Source organism: Calonectris borealis, chromosome 21, assembly GCF_964195595.1.
Source record: "Calonectris borealis chromosome 21, bCalBor7.hap1.2, whole genome shotgun sequence".
Classification (NCBI taxonomy): domain Eukaryota; kingdom Metazoa; phylum Chordata; class Aves; order Procellariiformes; family Procellariidae; genus Calonectris; species Calonectris borealis.
The window spans coordinates 9932583-9952163 of record NC_134332.1 but is presented as its reverse complement, the minus strand read 5'-3'; the positions used below and the strand labels follow the sequence as shown (position 1 = coordinate 9952163).

At 50.5% G+C, this 19581-nt stretch overlaps 1 protein-coding gene across 6 annotated transcripts in view; it reads right to left on the bottom strand.

Moving 5' to 3' along the window:
- Nucleotides 1-19581, bottom strand: part of NACC2 (NACC family member 2) — an 87224-nt gene that overhangs the window by 11586 nt on the left and 56057 nt on the right. For 2 of the 6 annotated variants that reach the window (XM_075170739.1, XM_075170737.1), the window contains exon 2: nucleotides 8860-9786. In XM_075170739.1, the coding sequence (XP_075026840.1) occupies nucleotides 8860-9724 (865 nt within the window). In that variant the 5' untranslated portion in view covers nucleotides 9725-9786. Of the gene's footprint in view, nucleotides 1-8859; nucleotides 9787-10601; nucleotides 11798-16659; nucleotides 17057-19581 lie in introns of those variants that run through there. The other 4 variants (XM_075170743.1, XM_075170740.1, XM_075170738.1 and 1 more) reach the window with 4 other exon arrangements.

Here is a 19581-nt window from a genome sequence, read left to right as displayed (position 1 = left end):
GGCACAGTAGTAACAGAAGGTCAGATTTTTACTTTTTCAGGTAGCTCTTGGAAATATTCCTCCCTCCAGAAATACAACCATTCGCCAGGGCCAGTGACCGCAGGGCAGATGCCACCCACAGCACGGAGAGATGTCCTGGTCTCCCCCACCACCTACCGCAGCAGTCTCGTATGCGCGTTTCGGTTCTGTGAGAGGGATTCTTGGAATCTAATTATGCTTTAACTTTTCCTAAGTTAATCATTTATGAAAATGGGCAACTCTGCACAGCTGGCATCGTTCTGGAAGCGCAGCATACGGAGCTGGCTTCCCCAAACACTCCCAGAAGAACTGCAGGTTACTTCACCAGGGGTTTCTAAAACAGGCAATAAATTGCCCGAGTTTGATAAACACCTGCATCAGTACCATAACTACTTCTCTTGATGTTTTTTTTTCCTACTGAAGTTAGAAGTCAGACTCTGCAGATACCCACTGCACCGAGAAAGGTCACTGTAGCCTCCCGCGAGGACGGCACCCACCAGCACCTCCTGCAAGCTCCAACTCACCCCCCGAAGCACCTCCTCTTATTCTGCCTTTCGCAGGCTAACGTTTCCTCTTAATTACAAGAGAGACCCCAACCAACAAGCCAAAAAATGTTATTAAGCTGTGGCTTCAAACCCAAATTACTGGGTTTTGCCAGGACACAGCTGTGACTTCCCCGCTGCACCAGCCCCAGAGCCCATCACCGCCCATCAGCAACCGTTAACGTCGAAAAGCTGAGACTACCGAGCTGTCCTACCGGCACCGCGCAAGTCTGGGTCTTGTGGGCATACAGAGGATTCGCTTTCTAAAGCACATTTACCATGCAAGTCCACAGGCTTGCTTAAAATTACAATTTTTGACAGCAAAAGAGGGCTGACGCGGGTGTACATCGACTCCACTGGGAGGTGGTGGGAGCAGTTACAGTTCTGAATGGCAGCCCAGCTCTATAATGATCCGTCTTTTTTCCCAAAAAGGTTTGATAATGTGGCAAGTGCCACACACAAAATGAAACCCAGCTCTGTGCTTCAGTATCTGTGAATACAGAGAAGAAAAAAGCCCAGAAATCAGCGTTTCTGAACTCAAAATGTCTCCCACTCAAGAGGTGTCTTTTCCTGCAATTCTTTTGGTGTTCTGGGGGACATTTTTCCACTCTAGATAAAATAACAAGTTTTACAGACTTGTTGCTGCAGTAACCAAAGGGTGATGGCTCCCGTACAATGGGAGCAGTGTTCTAACTAGGACATGCCCCGCGACGCCGTGCTGTGCCGTGGCATCCTATCGCAGGCACGGGGCTGGAAGCATCCCCATCCTCACCGCTCCCTCCTTCCCTAAAGAGCTGGAATGCCAGGAGGATTCCCACTTGCTCATGGAGCTGCACCGTGGCAGAGGAGCATCTCCTTCGGTGATTAAGAATCAGCAGGAGCAGAACAATTCACGTGGTGTTTTGAAACGAACTTCTCTTGCCATCACGGCCGATTACCTCCGCAGAGTGGCAGGGCTGTGCGGTGCTGGGTGCAGTCCCACTACACACAGAATTTTCACCCACTGCAGTGTTTCCCTCTTTAACAGCGCTCCCAAGGCACCTTCTCCCTGGAGATGGGAGTCCTCTTCTGCTCACACAGAGGAAGCATCTAAAAGACCTGCTGTATTTCTGGTGCTTTCAAACAGTGATAAGCAGAGTATATCCCATTGAACACTGGTATTTTTTCCAGCTCAAACAAATCAAAAGCAGATGGGCAGGAGGTATGGGGGACCCACACCCAGGGAGTGCCCGCTCTGCCGTCCCTCACAGGCTTTTTGGCTCTGGCAAGGCATGCCCACCGAGGCAGGCTATGCGGTGCAAGGGCCGCTGCAAAATAAATGCCCATCTCAAGGGGAGAGGAAGCAGCAGGTATGGAGCTCCCACCCAGAGTCCTCTGCAGGTTACACACAGGCTGAACTAAAAGGTAAAATTATATATAGGCCACATATGCCCTATTCTTCTGCTGATAAATCCCAGAAACCAGCCTGGGATGTTCTCTCCTCTTCTCTTCTCGCGGCAATGAAAGACTGGTGCACGATGCCCTTAGGGGTAAAACAGAATTTGGCAAGAGCTTTCTGTGCTAAACGCACGTCCCTGTGCCGTCAGGGACAGGACAGGCGAGGCCGAGGTGTGCCTGTGCACGGGGCTCCTGCTAATTGCAGGCAGCTCGTCAGGGCGAGCGCTCCCCAGCGCCGGGCTCTCCGCGGAGCCACCGCTCCGGCTGCCCGGCAGGAGCAGGAAAACCGTCGCAAGCCCTCACAAGCACAGCGCTCTGCCCAGGTTCTGTAAAACTGCACTTTTAGGTTTTTATTTTTACTTTTAACTAATGACTCGGGTCAAAAGCACCCACGATATTCATCACCACCTAAAAACCAGCAGACGTTAAGCTGCTGAAGGGAAGCTGGGCAGACCGGTACGGATTCTCAGAAAGTTTCCTAGACGCCTGCAGTTATTTTTTGAGCGGTATAAAGGCCGCGGGTCTCCAGGGAAAGCAGTTGCAATCAATACCCCAAACGAGACGGAGTTCAGGGCAGGAGTGGCAGGGAGAAGGTCCTCGCTGCTTGTGACCCAGTGTTGCTGTAAGAGGAACAGAAGAGAGTTCAGCCTGGAAGGGCCATCACCATGCCCTGCTCCTGCCCGCTCCTTCATCACGACTGCTGGCAGCGAAGAAATTAAACACCTACAACATCCAGCTGGCAAACAGCTACAGCAGACAAGGACAAACCTACCTGCTCCACCTCCTTCCATGGGCAAACACTCAATAAAAAACAACTTTTGGGCCAAACAGATGCGAAGGTAGCAATAACAAGGCAGGCAAGAGAGTGGGCAGCAGAAGCACCGAGTTCACACCACCTTCCTGGAGACATTTCAAGGGTTGGTGTCAAATCTGTTTCCTGAAAGAAAAGCAGCTTTTGGGGAAAAAAACTCTGCCGCACTGAGACCCGTGCCGAGGGGTCAGTGACAACCTGCCTTGAAGAAATTCTTTGCTTTCAGAGACATTTCATTTCCCACGCATGGAGCCATCGAGAAGTTTACATTTCTTCCTGTGAAATCACATACTTCATAAAACAAACCAAAATTTGGGCTAAAAAGCCCAAGTATAACTCAATCCACTATTCTATTTTGGCTACATCTGTCCTGCTGGCTCGCTGTCTATAAATCTCTCACTAAACGTGGGCATGAATCATTTTTTGGACTTTGTTTCCATTAAAGCATTAGCACAAATTCAATGATACTAAACAAAAACGACCGAAGACTTAGGCCTTTCGGTGCCACCTCAATTCAGCAGATAGCAATCGGTTATGTAAAGAAGCAGGATACAAGAGACACTTTGGTCCCATGTTTTCAAAGAAAGCCACTCTGTTTGGCCTTTATGCTCTGAAGAACAGGATAGTATTCGCTTCTAATTAATTTGTATCTTCAGAGGGCAGCGGCTCCTTCCCTTGAATGAAAGAGCAAACAATGTGAAGTATTGTTTAACACAGTTTTGTTCTCGACCAAGAAAGGAGCCTACCAGCTAGCGCAGAGGGGCAGGAAATCATTACAGAGGAAGCAATGAGAGCCGCCAGCCCAACACCGCTATATTTTATTTATTCAGATATACGCTTTCATCTCAAACTTATATGGATGCTGCAGCTGGCAACACGTGGTCCAGAATGGGAAATAGCCCGGGTTTTCTGGCTGAAGAAGCAACCTCAAACCAACTCACCGGTCCACGCTCGGAGTCGCGGGAATTACCGGTGCTCCACAGCTCCAGGCTTTGCGTGATGCTAGGGGCACATGTCCTCCTTGTCCCTAAACGTACCGTCCGGCTTAGAGGTCCATTACACCACCCTCTTGCTGAGCCCACGATGGTTTTGGTGATGCCAGGATGGTTGCACATCCCGCCCCAGGTGCCTGGGACCAGAGATGCTGCGCCCACGCAGCTCCCGCTGACCCTCATCGGTGATGGGCAACAAGCTGCTCGGGCGAGTGCCCGGGGTCTGGCAGCGCTGGGAATGGCTGGGACACACCTGGTGCCACTATTCACTTATTTCCTTAGCTCCTGACAATCCAAACACCAGGGCTTCAAAATTATTCATGAACCCCCAATTCCCACCAGTCTGGGTTTTCCTTTTGACCATTTACTGCATATAAACTTCAACATACTATTTCTGTTTCAGGAATGGGATTTTGAGATACAGAAAGATCAGAGTGACGGACCCTCACCCAAAAGTTAACATTTACAGAGCCCCAACATGAAACCACAAGTCACGAGCCCTGGTCCACCACAATGGCTACAGAACCATCTCCATCTGCTCCACCACCAGTCACCTATGCAAACACGTGGATAATTCTCCCGTTCTCTACGCAGCGAGAAGTTTCTTTTCAAAGAGCAGTATTTCATAAACACTTTTATCCCATTAGCCTATTTTCCACTGGCAGTGGGACTACCCCAAAAATAGCATCCCTGCCGTAGCCCTGGCATCGCCAGCATCTGCCTGCGTACGTAAACCTGTGCCACAGAGGACACACGCACGCACCGCGGGACAGATATATGATCTAGTCCCAACTGAGATAGTTTACGTTTTACAAATAGTACATTTATAACAACGGACTGGAATGTAGAGATTTGATTTGTGACCTATTTATACGGGGAGCTAATCTGGAATTAGTATAGGAAAAATATTACTGGTTTATAAATACCCCTATCTTGCCTTCGCTTCAGATCTCAGCCAGGAGTGAAACATCTGCCAGCCTAAAATTAAACATCTGTGTTTTACGGTGAGGAAGCTGGGACTGGAAGTTTAACGCCAAAAAAGGCCAGAGGCTGCGCGCCCCCGGCGTGGGCTCTGCCTTCCTCCGGCTGCTCAGCACCACCGCTCCCCGTGCCGGGATGGGCGCTGCCCGGCTCCCGTCGGCCCTTTCAGCAGTGGGGCTGTTTGCAGCCATTCAAAGACCCTCAACGAAAAGCCAAAGGAAAAGTGCTCTGGCGAACACACAGGGCATCCTCTTTTCGCCACTTTACTTCCTAAAAAAACCCCATAGCTCTTTGCTCGCGAGCGTCCCCCTGTGCGCAGCACAGCGTCAGACCGGCCACCGCACGGCACCGGCCCTCGCGGGATCAGCTCGCTGTTCCCGCAGTTAGAACCAGCTACTCTATTACGGCTGCAATTATCTGGCGTCACGAGCCGTGATTTACATCGTTGCAGCGCGCCGTTCCCAGCCCTGTTCGGGATGCTGCACGGGCTGCGCCGGAGCCGCTCGTTACGGATTCTGGGTTGTTTCTTGCCCTCTTTCCTTACTGTCAGGAATCAGAGGCCAGGAGAGAAAACTATTCTCTCAGCTAATTACCACAACTATTATATAATGGCTATTTTAGATGAATTTTTAATGAAGTGTGCTCTTGTCAGTTCGGGATTTCATAACTTTCAAGTCCAGCCTTTACATTCCAGCCATTTGCTGCATAAAGATTTCTCCTCTCCCCTGCAAACCAGCAGGAGCAGGGGAGGAGGTCGGACCCTCGCGCAACTTCGCTTGCGCCTGTCAAAATTAAATTAACTGCATCTGCTAAGCAGCAAGCTGACTGACAAGAACGCGGTTCAGTGCAGAAAAACGCCGAGCATCTGCAAGTCCTGCTGAAACCCACTTCAGATCAGGCCCACGACGCTGTAATTAACAAGGATAAAAATACTTGGCTTTTGTTTAAAATTTTCTGGAGTTGTGCATTCCTCGGATCAGATGCTAGAAACCTCATTAAGTCTCACTCGTGTCCTCAAGGCCCACATGTTCTCCACAACCAGACCTAGTTATAGAATAAGGAGCCATTTTACCGCGATGCTCCCAGCCTGCCACAGCAGCAGGCGGGCGCGGGGCCGGCGGCGGTGAGACCACGGCCACCGAATGTGGCCAGAAGCGGCTGGGAGCTGAGGCACCTTTTCCTACCAACGCCTAAACCTAACCCTCCCAGCTGCCTGTGTTTAAGGCTGGGCTTATCCTTTCATTTATCTGCTGCTCCTTTGGCAGGTCCAACGCTTTCCCTGGTCCATCACACCAGTGCCACCGCTGCAGGAGACACATCACTTAGCAAGACCTCCTCCTCGCTCTACCACCATCAAACCCTTGGCCAAGGTGATGATGTGCTCCTTGTCTCTCAGATCCCGGCTTCGGGGATGCCTCTGATCCCGGCTTTGGAGATCGGTGTGGTTCTGACTATAAAGAGGGATGAACAAAAAGAAATAAAAAACCCCAGCCTCGGGGCAATCGGAGGCTTCATGACCCCCGGGCTCGGCGGGGTCCTGCCGAGCGCCTTGCCCTGCCCCGGGGGCGGTGGGCGATGCTCAAGGCAAGGGATGCTCAAGGGAAGTGAAGAACATCAGCCACCAGCATCCCACCACACACTCACTGGCGTCAGCTCAGTCAGTGCTTCTGCCGGGGAATGAAAAAGCGGAGAAAAAGGAGGAAAAAAACCAACCCTCTCTGAAATTCAAGGCTTCATCTGCTGTGCTCTTCTTTGGCTTTGTTTTTGTTTTTACAAATGGGGCTCTTGGAAACCTTGGCAATCACTATTTTAAAGGGCTCCCCCCTCCCCCAGGCCTTTGTAAGGCTGTCGGGATCTACATGCCAGGAGCAGGATTAGCTGGCTTTCTCTCTTCCATCTTATGGTTTTATTATTCCGCACCTTTTGAGGTACAGTTTATCCCGAGTAATTAAAACACAGTTAGCTCTACAAGTCCAAACCATAATGGAATAGCTTAGGTTCTATTTTTTTAAATCTCTTTTTTGTGTGCCCTTTTTTCCAGGAAGCCTGATACTATAGCTGGCTTATTTAAAACAGGAAACTCCCTTGAAATGTGCTGGTGCAGAAGAGATATTTTAGCAGAAATGTGGTATATTAGAGCCCTACAGCAGGGCCGACCTGCCTCCTCCCTGCATGGCCCCTGCCTCGGCATCACGACGCGGTTCAAGTCTTCCCCCTACAGAAACCAAGTAGGAAAACTTCGCTGCGAGGTGCCCGGCTCCGACACGAGGGCTGGACGGCTGCAGCATCTCCAGCGACGCCTGAAAAAGCTGCTCGTATTTTCACTTTTCCAACTGGGATGACTCCCGCACCGCAAGAATTAGGTACAGCCTAATAGCCGCTGCCTGCACCGTCCCGGGGCTGGTCCTGCCCTCGCCTTCTGAATTTATTTTGTTCCGTTCCTGCATGAACCAGCCCTGTGACAGCGAAGGAAAACACCGTGTCCAAGGGTATAATCCCCTTGCTCCGAGAATAATGCTGCGAGCCCGGGCACCGAAGGCAAACCCACATTACTCACCGCACGCTCTACGGCGGGGAAGCACAAAGCAACATAAAACAAAAACCAGTGTGAGGGAAAACAGCCTGATTTCTCTTCGGTCTGACTCTAACAGCAGCCGCGGCTGCTGGGCAGGGGACCCCGACCCCATCCCGTCCCCTGAGCCCAGCCGGTACCAACCGCTGGGACTCGAGGCACAGCAGAGAGCAGACAGGCTTCCGAGGCTCATTTTCTACAACTGGCTCGTCCGCTTTTCTCAGCAAATATTTCTGATATTAAAATAGTAACATTGCTGCCAGTATGCTTTCCCCCTTCTGCAGATGGCTGGGTAAAAACACTCGGAAAATGCTGCTTATCTGCTTGCTACCTGGCAGGGGGACGGGCCAGGGGGACGCTGGGCTCCTGCTCTTTGGGACACGATGGGGATGAGCCAGCTCTCAGTACTAGGGAAAGCCTGGCTTTAGGTAACAGAAAAGGCCGTATTTGTCAAATCTTCTCCCTTGCTTAAGAATAAAATCAAACAGCTTTGAGGAAAGCATGCCAGCTCTCCAACAAACGAGACTTAAATAATTGCAAAATTAGTCCAGCAATTTCAGCGCAGACCCGTAGCGGGGAAAGCGGCTCCAGGTGAGAGGATGCTCCGCGCTGGCAGAGCCGGCGGGAAGATGTCCCTCCCCGGGGAGCGCCCGCGGATCAAAGCTGCTGCCACAAACACCTGCAGCTCTGGGGCTGAGCCAGCAGCTCCCGGCCGAGCACCACCGAAGTGAAGCCACCTCCTCTGCCTCAGCACGCCCAGGGGCTCACCTAACAGAGAAACAACGTGTTACCAAGGGGCCCCCAAACCGCTTTTCCCTTTTTGACAGCGATGCGCTGGGCAAGGCTGGCAAAGGAGAGGGGGGTCACTTCAGGCAGTGGGCGTAAAAGTCCTTCTTTTCTTCTTTTTGCAGATATTCCTAATTAACATCGATGAAAATTATTTATTTGATGGTTTTCTCCTTTTCTCCAACTGTCATATTAAAAACTTTTTTAAAAAATTCATTCTAAAAGGGCAGGACAGAGGGACCGTGCCTTGCACCTCGCTGAAGACTACCTCCCAGACCGACCACCTCACCTCCACCGGGCTGGCCAGGGCTGAGGCTTCCCCTCCCACGGATGACCATCCCTCTCGGATGACCCACGGCAGGTGAGCCCAGCCATGGCCAGGGATGGGTGTCACCACCGCACGGCTCGCCTAACCACCAGGCTTGTCGGCAGCCTCAGCCAAAAAGCAAAGGGCTAAGCCGACCGTGGCGGATGACGCAGCCTCTCTTATCTAAAGAGCCTCTCAGCTGGGGACAGAGCCCATGAGCGATGGCATGGGCGCCATACCCGGACACCAGCACCGAGCCCACCACGTGCACCACCTTCTGCACCACGCTACGTAAATAAACAAACGAAGCCCAAGCCTGATGAACAAGCCCAAAACTACCCATGCTGGCCGGAGAAGGACCAAGCAACCACTGAAGGAGAGCAGAAAACCCAAGGAGAGAGACCGTCCATTACCAGAGTAGCCTCCCGAGGACTTGATGTACATCTGCCCGTACTGCTCCTCCACCATGGTGTCGTATGCCTCGTCGTCCTCCTCGTCCTCCTCGTTGTGGTAGGAGGTGGGGCTGTCGGTGGTGGGAATGCTGCTGGCGCCGGGGCTCGTCCGCTCCCCCTGCGAGTACTGGACCTGCTGGACGTTGGGGATGAGGGTGGCCAGGTTGGGCATCCCATAGTAGGAGACGCGGGAGAGCTTCAGGGGACCGGTGTTGGGGCCGCCGCCGCCAGCCCCCTCCCGGGCGCCGGGCTCGAGGGGCCGCTTGCCGGGCAGGCCGGGCAGGGCAGCTGCCTGCAGCTCGAGGTTCTCGTGTTTGACGCGCGTGAGGAGCGGGATGGGCATGGAGGGGGACATGACGTAGGGCGCCGAGGCCGACTGCAGCTGGTTGCAGGGGCTCTGCGGCTCCGAGCTGGGGTCTTCGATCATGGTGGTCTGAGAGTCACAGTGGGGAGAGCTGACCTTGAACATCAAGTCCGTCCCTTTCTCCACGATGTGCTGGATCTGCAGGAAGCCCGCCGTGTACATCACCACCAGCTGCTCGCTCGCCGCCATGGTCAGCTTCCCGGTGTAGCAGAAGGAGAGGATCTGCTGGAAGCAAGCGGGGGGGACGGTACCCGGCAGCTCAAAGGCGTTTTTGCTGTTCCCACTGAACAAGTCTCGGAAGTAGAGGCTGCTGGCGGCCAGGACCGCCCGGTGCGCCTTGAAGGCTTGGCCCTTCACCACGATGGAGACATCGCAGTACAGCCCCAGCAGCCGCTGCTCGTTCAGGCAGCCCAGAACGGTGTTCCCAAAGTTGGGAATCTCTATGTGCAACATCTGCGACATGGCTCAGGATCGGCTGGAGCTCCTCAGACATTCAATGCAGGAATATCCAAAGTAGGGCACATCTGAAAAACGGAGAAGGCAGGGAGAGAGGCACAGCGTTTTTAGACAGTTCACCAAAGCAGGCAGAAGCAGAGGAACCCACCTCACCCGACATCAAAGGCTCTAAGCTAAGCTCTGAGAGCCGATGCAGAAAAGCAATCGCTTATAAAAATTACTTATCGACGTTTTCAAACAACGTTGGAAAGGCTATTGGTGGATATTCCAAAAATGCAAGTATTTTCTTCAAGTTGTGGTCTGTTTAAATAAGCACCACTGATTTATTCCCCCGGGGGTTTTACTTTATGCAGGAAAATCTCAACGGTAATGGGAGAGGAGTGAACAGTAAAGCAAACGTGAGATAGTCAGACAGATCTCGGGTAGCATTATATAAGAAACACAACAACCGGCAGCTATGTTGAAACTACAGAAAAGATATTTATAAAACAATGTGCCATTCTGCCTGAAATAAATACAGGATTCTGCCGGAGCGACAGCTCCCAGGAAAAAGCACTCTGAAAAGCAATCTTCCCATTTGCACCAGAAAGAGGGAGCATTTCAACAGTTAAACCCCTTCTCAACAGATTTATCCTCCAACAAAACGAGGCTTATCTCCAAATTAAGCCAGGTATTTGAGCCCCAATAAAACAAACCGACACGCCGCAGCGAGCCGCCGACCAAGTTGTCTTCTTATTTTTCTCCCCTAAATCCGCAGTGGGGCAGGGGGACCCCCAGCCCAGCCCCTCCTGCGGCCGGAGCCCCCGGCCCCCCAGCCCATCGCCCCCGGCCGGGGGTACCGGCCCCAGCCGAGCGGCATCGGGGACCCTCCGAGCAACCTCACACGAAACGGGCTCGAGGCGACGGCTCCGGCTTTGCATCCCACCGCGGCCGCTCTGTAAGGCCAGCCGTACCTTTTGGCCACGGGGATAATTCCTCCTTTCACCGAGCCAGGAAAGCCGTGCGTTCGAAGGGACCTCGTGCACAGCCCCGTGCAGCGGCGGAGCAGGTAGCACTAGTGCAGCCCGCGCACTGAAACTCCAGCGAAGCAAACCACTGCGGATTCACCGACACGAGCCGGAGCCCAAACCCCCCGTCCCCCCTCCCCGAGCTCCATGCAAGAGTCCAGGAGATTTAAAATCCTGTTTGCCTTCAATACTACTGAAGAAAAACTACGGTTAACTAATACTGAAAGCTCATAAGAATAATATAAAAAAAAAAAAAAAAAAAAGGAAAAAAAAAAAAAAGAAGTTTATCTGAGAAAGATTAAAAAAAAAAATCTCTGAAAAGAAAATAATAACCCACAAAGAGCTGCTCTGTTCCCACTGCTGGGGGAAAAAAAAAAAAGTCCTATCTGCAAGGCCACGGGGTAACAGGAAGAAAAGGGAACACACTCGGAGCCAATTTAATTGTATCTGCATGGTTAAAAAAAATTCTTCCGAGCGAGGAAGTTCCCGGTCCCCTCGCCTGGCTCGGAGCGAACGTACCTTCAGCAGCGCCCGTCCCCAGCGCGGCCGCTCGCCGGAGGGGCTCTGCGTCCCCCCGTATGGCCCCGGCCACCACGCTATACGCAGCAACGACGATCGCTCAGGAAAAGGGGGGGAAAAAAAAATATATATAGTATCAAACCCTGGGTTTGTATCTGCTGTAGCTCAAGCTTTTACCAAGTCAAATCTCCCCGGCAGCGCACAGCATCTAAATGAATAGGCCGGATGCAGATTAACATTCAGGCTGCTCTCTGCAATGAATAGAGCCCTTTGATTAGGGACCTGAAGTAAATGCCAGTTTCAAACCGAAGCTTTAAAAACAGAGAAATATCAGTGCCAGAGGAATGCTCTCAGTGTTGGTACAAGACAGACTTTTGATGAGTCACTGCAATGCAAACAAAGATGGCAGAAATACTGTACTGTATGCTGATGAAATGCTTAGTGGTGCCACGGCAACTGAGACAGGTTTTAAATTTATAGTGCAGTTTTGCATATGAATTACGCTGTAAACTGCCTCCCCTGCCATCTAGTACATCCAGAGTGTCAAAGCATTTAAACTATTCCAAACAGTCTGCAGAGCTGGCACTGCTGCTGGTTAACTCCTGCAGCCGGGGGAAGGCGCGGGGCGGGGGGCGAGCATCCCCCTGCATCCCCCCGCATCCCCCCGCCCCGCCCCAGGGGCTCCCCAAAACCGCCAGCCCAAAAGGAGAGCTTTGGGAATGCCCAAATCTGCCCAAAACAAAGGTGCTCCGTGGGCAGCCACAGTCCTGATCCCCCCAACCCCCCCCCCCCAAGAAAGCCTTTCAAATGCAGGAAAAATGTTTACCCCTTGGGGAAAGCTTCTTTCAGTCTGTGGCTGAATCCACTAAAAGCAAATCCATTTGCTTAAGTAATGAAATCCTAGTCACATTGTCTCCTGGATTCAGATTTTAAATTACCTTCGCATTTATTGAGCATGTTTGGTGCTTTTTTCTGGGAAAGAGGGTGGGGCCTCGCTTTGCTTACTTCTCTCTTGCCCAGAGCGTTTTGATTTCTGCTGTTGCTCTCGGATTTGTTGCAACGGCTCTGCTCGGATGGTCACACACAGTTAAAATTTAAGAGATTAGAGGTGAAGCCATCCCTAGATAGAGGATAACTGTAGGGAGCGCTACAGTTGGTGTAGTGCTAGCGATGCTCCCTGCCGATGGCGCGCTACCTCGCTCCCACCGCCCAAAGAGATGTTTGGTGCATTAAGTTCAACTCCACGGCAGCAACTGCTGCCACTCCCGAGCGCCCAGGGCTGGCTGCCTTCCCCTGCTCTTCCAGCAAACGGCACTAACACGTCTGCTCTGCATCCCACAGGACCTGCAGCCGCCCAGCGCTTGGCAGAGCCGTGACGCTCCCAGCCGAGGACCTCCACGCGTCGGGAGCGCTCAAGGGGTTCATCCAAACCTGGTGTCAGGTCAAGGAGATCTCTGCCTGGTGCTGATGAGGAGGCTAAGGCACCCAGAGGGGACCAAGGTGACATCCTGCGAGGAGGGCAGAGAAGACACCACGACAGCCAAGCCCAAGAGCCCAAGACCCCTTCCAACCACACCAGCACCAACCTCCGTTGGAGAAGGAAAGGAGTCTGCTCTGGCAAAAGCAGATCCACTCTGGATCTGTGAAAATTACTGAAAAATAACGTGCTTTACAGAAACAAACCGTCACCACTCAGGCACCTGAAGGAAGCCTTGTCCGTGGTGAGGCAGACCACGGGTGGAGAAGGAGCTCCTCCTCTTTCTTCCAGCAAGAGCTCCCTTAGAGCTGGAGGGACCAGGCAGGCGCCGGGTGGGACCTCCTTAGACCCGCTCACAACCCCCTGCCTCGGAGAAACCCAACAGGGCAGGATGAGCGGGACCGGCCAAGGACAGCGTGGTACAAACCATCTTAAAATAGGTATCAATTATTAATATTGCTTAGAATCTGCTCTATAAACAAGCCAGGCGTGCCAGGAGGAACTCACGTCTTTCTCTAAAACCACCAAAATTGTGCCGGTTCAGGATACGTTTAAGCCGGTGAGAAGCACCAGAGTGCCCCAGCCTAGCAAATTATCGGCAGATTTCATATAAAACCTCCCATGAGACATTCGAGTTTGAACCAAGATGCCCCACACAACTGATCCCCCCCAGGGTTCGCCTTCCACAGGGCTGCAGCCTGGCCTGACCACCCCGAAGGGATCCCACCCCAAGAACCGCATCCCTCCAGCTCCCGGAGGCCTTTTTTCCAATTCCAGTAGATTTTGTAGCTGCTGGTCACAAAGCGGCCGAGCTTGCTGGTGGCACTCAGTGACAGTCTAAACCTCCAGTCTGCCCGGAGAAAAAAGGCCCTGAAACACGCTCACAGGGAACGGTGAAAAAAGTAACTGCGTTTGGTCTAGAAACAGCACTGAGGAAGGCGAGCAAAGCCGTACCAGTGAGCTGCAAAAGTCCAAACCACTTCAATAAACCGTAGGCCAGGACTGGATTTTTGTTTCTTCCTTCCCCCTCTGCCCCTGCCTTTTTATGACCAGAATATAGGAAAAAAAAAAACCCAACCCAAAACCACCAAGAACCCAAAACCTCCCAAAAATCCAAGAAATGAAAGAAGGCAGTCTGGAAAGCCAAGGAGAACCTGCTCACCACGAGACCTCACATCCCCTAAAAACAACAGCAACAAAATGTTACTGTGACTAGATAGCGAATGCAATAACACTTGATAATGTCTAATTTAAAAATCTCCTCTACTAAATATGCCTTTTTTTTTTTTAAAAAAATAGAGCACCGAGCTACTTTTGAATGGTTTGAAATGGCTTCAGTCCATGTGACACAGGAAGAACCACGCTGCAGGAAAAAAGACCTTAGCAATTACCGATGTAAACTGTATTTTGCAATCTCATCTCCCAAGCTGAGCTGTGCCCCAGGGTGCAGGAGCCCCCAGCGCCATCGCCACCCAAAAAAATCCAGTCCCCTTTGGCTGCCATGTCCTCCAGGTGACAGATGATGAGATGGACACCTCCTACCACACAGGAAAACTTGGACAAAACTGGATAAAAACCAGCCAACCCCCCCCGATCGTTTAAGATATGTGACCGTTCAAGCGAAACATCATTTTGTTTTCTAATGGCAGCCTCTTTTTCCAGCTCTTGGATATACCAGGACAATTCCTACATGTCTGCACGATTTTTGTAAAGTCATAGCCTTTGTCACAAGATGTTCACAAAAATTGCAGCCGTTATTTGATACAACTTCCATGAGAATTTGAGAATTCTCAGTTTCTGCGTTCACATGCTTTGGGGAAAAAAAAAGCAGGTTTGCTCTTTTCTAAACTATTTTCCTGCTCCGAGGCCTGAAAGGTCGGGGCTCAGCGACAACAACAAAGGAAAAAAGCATCGACCTAGAACAAGATGCTGGCATCAGAGCTCCCCCAGGAGTAATCAGAAATAATTAGATAATGTATTTAGATTGTCTTTTCCTTAGCCAATGCACAAAGAGACTCAGAGACTTCACCCCCCCCAAAAAGCCGCCCCCAAAGCCCCCCAGAGCCCCAGGTCTCCGCGGGAAGGTGCGCTGGGCAGCTGGGGCCGGGACAAAGGCAGCAGGACCCTCCGGGGCTGGGAGACAAAGCGGCCGAGGGCTTTCACCCCCAGCCAGCCAAAGCCCCTCAAAAGAAAAGAGCTGAAAAGTCCTGCCCTTGAAGGCCCCAAAGGGTCAAAGGAAACTTCCCTTTCTTCTGTAAATGAGGAGAAAGGGGGAAAATCCCACCCTTGGATTTGAGGCTGGCAGGGGGATGTCACCCCGCCGGGCAGGGGCTCCCCAAAGCTGCTCGCCACCCCGGGGCTGTCCCCAGTCCCCCCGGGCACGGGGGTGCCACTGCTCAGCTCTTGCTACAGGGGTTCGGGGTGGTTCCCCCTCCCCCCCCCTTTTAATGAAAAGGAAATGCACTTTTTATATAAGCCCGAAGGAAAATATGCAACAGCTAACTGCAAAACTCGGTGGCGAAGTACCATTCCCCGAGCACGGAGCTGCTGTAACGCCGTCATAAAAATAAATAGTTAAATAAAGTAAAATAAAATGCACTTCAGGTCCATGCTGTGCATACCCCCCATGCACCGCAGGTCGCCGTGTCAGGGAACTGAGAAGCAAAAAAAAAAGTCTTTGCACCCCCCACCCCAAAACCAAGCCTCCCCTCTGCCCGCGTCGGGGTTCGGGGCGAGAAAACCCCGGGAGGGGAAGGGAGAGGGACTGGGGTGCAAATGTGAAACGCGGTGAATGCCTGCACAGTTTAATGCCCGTCTTTGGCAGGGGAAAGAAAACAAGGTTAAGTTTGGTAATCAAATGACAGTCATGCCGAGACTCCTCTTCTGCAGCATTTGTTTCTGCAGCTCCAAAGTATTTATTTTTGAAATGCTGCAAGTGGCAAGCAGCGAGCAGTGCTAACGTACCCTATTTTTAGTGTAGCAGCCAGTGGCAATGGGTGAAAGAAGATTATTTCTGCCTTATTAAGATAGCAGAAGCTGAATTTGCAAGTATTACTCAGTAACACACAAGCAACGCACGGGCGGCAGGCATGCAGCACGGAGCTACCTTTGCTTTATAACCCTGAAAGTTCACACAGAAAGTAAAGACCTGGAGGCTCGGGCAGGGGAACGGGGGAAAAGATGGAAAAGTGAATTAAATGAATGCCGACGATCCAGCCCAGCCGGGCGCACGCAGCCCCTCTGCCAGGGCAGCCCGGGGACGGGGCGCTGGGAGCTCTGCCTGGGGACCCCGGCACAGCCCCGGCACCGGCGGCAGCTCCCCGGGCTCTGTCCTGCTGCAAGGTGAGTCACCGGCAGCCTGGGCGCAACACCGCTGCTCGAGGTCACCCACCGGCAGGCTGCTGCTCCAAAAAGTGCAGTCATTCAGCCAAGGCGAAGCGTGTTATTGCCATTATTTTTTAATTAGGTTTTTTTTTTTTTCCCCCCTATCTATCACTGATTTTAAGAGCTCTCAAAGCAAGGAGAAGCAAAAATAGAAAATGCAACATTTTAAATTTTTTGCAGATTGCTGCAAGGAAAAGGGTAAGGGAGAGACATGGATAAAAAATACAATTATTCTGCAGAATTCAATTTTTTGCAATCTAATAAAACCTCAAGACCCCGACTAAGTTACGTCCACCAGAAAGCATACAGCACCCCATCACCATGCCTTCTGCAAAGCGTGCATTGCCTGCATCCCATCACAAACATTATTTCACATCCGTAACACATCAAAAAGACAAGTGCCGTGCTGAATTGTATTCTCCTCACTCCTAGTACACAACAGCAGAGCTAGCAATATATAACATGCATGACTCAGTTCTACCATCGTGCCACTACGGAACAGAAAGCCTTAAAATAAAGTAAATATCTTAAAAGGTCAATTAAAAAAAGCTTACAAAACATCAGACGCTGCTTCTTGCTAGAGCTCATTACCTAGTATGGTGGAGCTGCCTGTGTGTTTTTTTTCTTGTGCAAGTTAGTCTGTGAGTCAGCATTAACACACATGAGAACATCAGGAATACTGCCTAGTTCTGATGCAATGGAGGTTGTAAAAAAAAAAAAAAAAAAAAAAAAAGAAATCGCGCTCCGTTTGGACAGGAGCCTGTAATTCAATTGCCTTTACTTTTCAATTACTGCATAGCCTACCCTGACCAACCTGCAGAGGGGAAGGAAACTTTGCTTACATCTCTGTCTTAAAATTAATGACTTTTACTTTTGGCTACAGCTTATTCTCCCTGCTTTACAAGGAAAAATAGTAGGCATAATATAATTAACCCTTCAAGGGCAGCTGAGTCCTTCCAGCTATCGGGATCTCCATGTTTTTGTAGAAATTTCAGCACTGGAAAACAATACTGCCAAAAAGTTCTGGCGAAGGAAGACATTTATACATTAAACTTTTAATACTCTATAAAGTGAAGCTACAATTGCATCTGAGCTTGATCCTTAATGGAAATATAAGCTTGCAGAACAGGAAAGTTATATACTGCAGAAATTTAACTCTGTACTTCCAGGTTTATAGAAGCAAATATTAGATTGCACAGGGTGTTTTTCAAAACTGAGGTTTCTATCATTAAGCAAAAACCCTGAGAAACCTAAAATTTGTGACCTGAGATGGTCACCTCAACCTGATGCCCACCTTCCTCCGGCTGATGAGGGCAAAGCAGAAGACCACATCGTACGCACTTTTCATATATTGCATTTATTGCTTACACTTCAGCAAACAATTCTCTCTCCCCCCACTTCCCGGGGGGAAAACTCCCTGTAGACTCAGCTCCCACCCTCAGGATCGCAGCAGCAAGGCAGGAATGTATATGAGACTCAAAACCGACTTCTCATTTCTGACTTCTCTGCTCTTGCAACAAAACCCCTCACCAGTCCAACAAATTTTGCCCAAATTCTGTAACGCATCCTAACCCCCCCGACAACTCCGCAGCCCAGAATATTATATTTTTACATATATGATATTATACTATATATTATATATGGTCAATATATTATATTACATATATAATATTATAAAGGGGTTTTTTTTATATATGTGTGTGTGTGTATATATATATGGTCAAGAACATCTTCAGAGCCAACACTAACATCTTACAAGTTTTGTGCTGCTGTGCCCCAGCTGAACAGCAAACGCCCCCGGGACACCCACTGATGCACAGCTCTAGCTGAAGCACAGGATACATGGCTTAAATTTGGGGGTTTAACAGCGATCCAAGCCTCATGCAGCAGAGGAGGGTCAGAGCTTGGCGGTAAGAAAGTCTCCCCAACGTCCACAACACAGCTGCAAACACTGAGCTGATCCCACACCAACAAACACCGATCGACCCATCAAAAAAAGCAGGTATAGCTAATGCATGTGGATTAATAATCCAGTGGAACACAAGCATATTCTAATCCCCAGTTTAGTTTGCTGGTTGTTTTTACGAGTAGACGCAAGCGCTAGAATTTTTCTTTTTTTTTAATACACAAGTATAAGGAGTTATAAATGCTCATTAACCGACAAGGAAAGCCCCTAATATTAGAGATCAATCACTTCTGCAGCTTCCCTCACACACCAGGGTCTGTCTCAAACCAGTGTGAGCCTGGTGGGTTTTTCTCCTTAAGCATGTGGGATACTTGAATACAGATGAATTGAGTTTTAAAGGAAAAAAACCCAAGCAGCAACTTCTGGGCCAAGTTCTTGTGTGCCAAACTTTTCAACTGCCACAGCACAGCTCGACAGCGTTTCAAAAGAATTTAAGCACTGTTTTGAATACTGCTGACAATCTTCCTCATCAAAATTTGTAATTTAAATACCTCAAATCTGAAAAGCACGCTCCCTGGGGCATGCTTCATTCTCCCTTCCCGCCGCCCACCCTCCCCAAGCCCCATTTGGCATTAAATCCCTTGCTTTCCCTATCTGGCTGGTTTTTCCCCCACCTCCCGCAGCCCCCCGGCATCCCCCCGCAGCACCCCCCGCATCCCACCGGGACCCCGCTGCTCAAGCAGAAGTTTGTTCTTCAGATTACCCGTGGGTGAAATCTGTACGCACCGCAGGGCCCCAACACACCGCCACCTTCCTCTTATAACTAGGATGCTAGTTTAGAGATAAAACCGTTCACGGTTTAGAGATAAAACCGTTCACGGTTTAGAGATAAAACCGAGCTAAGCGGGCTGCCCAGGCTCCTACGGCAAGAAAGGGTTAATGCGAGAAGCCCCGCTTCCCAACCCGCCGCTATCCAGTAGATAAGATGTTCCTTCAAATGCCTTCGGATGTGTCAGTAAACCCCAAAATAATTCTATGTCAGTAAGTCTAACTGGCGAGGAACGGCAAAATTAATTTCTGGGGCTCTATGTGATGTTACAGGCAGCGGCTCCATTTTGGCAGGAGCGTGTTTAAGATTCCCTCCCAGTGCTGCAAAGCACCTTGAAAGGTCGACGAGCGCTTTCATATTCTCAGATCCATCTACACCGCTGCAGCAGATGAAACGGATTGACCTAGACGAGAACTGAAACAGTCTCTGTGAAATAATCCATCAACACCCTTCGCCAGCCGCAGCCGCCTTTGTCAGGGGGACGCTTGGAAATCGCACCTACCTACTGCAGCCGAGCCGGGCTCCGAGGGTTTAAATCACGGCCCCGCTCTCCTGGGATGTAACCGAAGACGGCATCGATAGCTGCAGAGCCGCGGAGACGGCACACAACATAAAATACCTCCATATTAAAGTGTGTGCAAAGCCTGTGCCCATTACCGAACTCATTAAAGACAGTGATACTTTGTAACATACTCTAATCTTTAATATTCATAGCTTGCTTCATTTGCATATCATGCCATA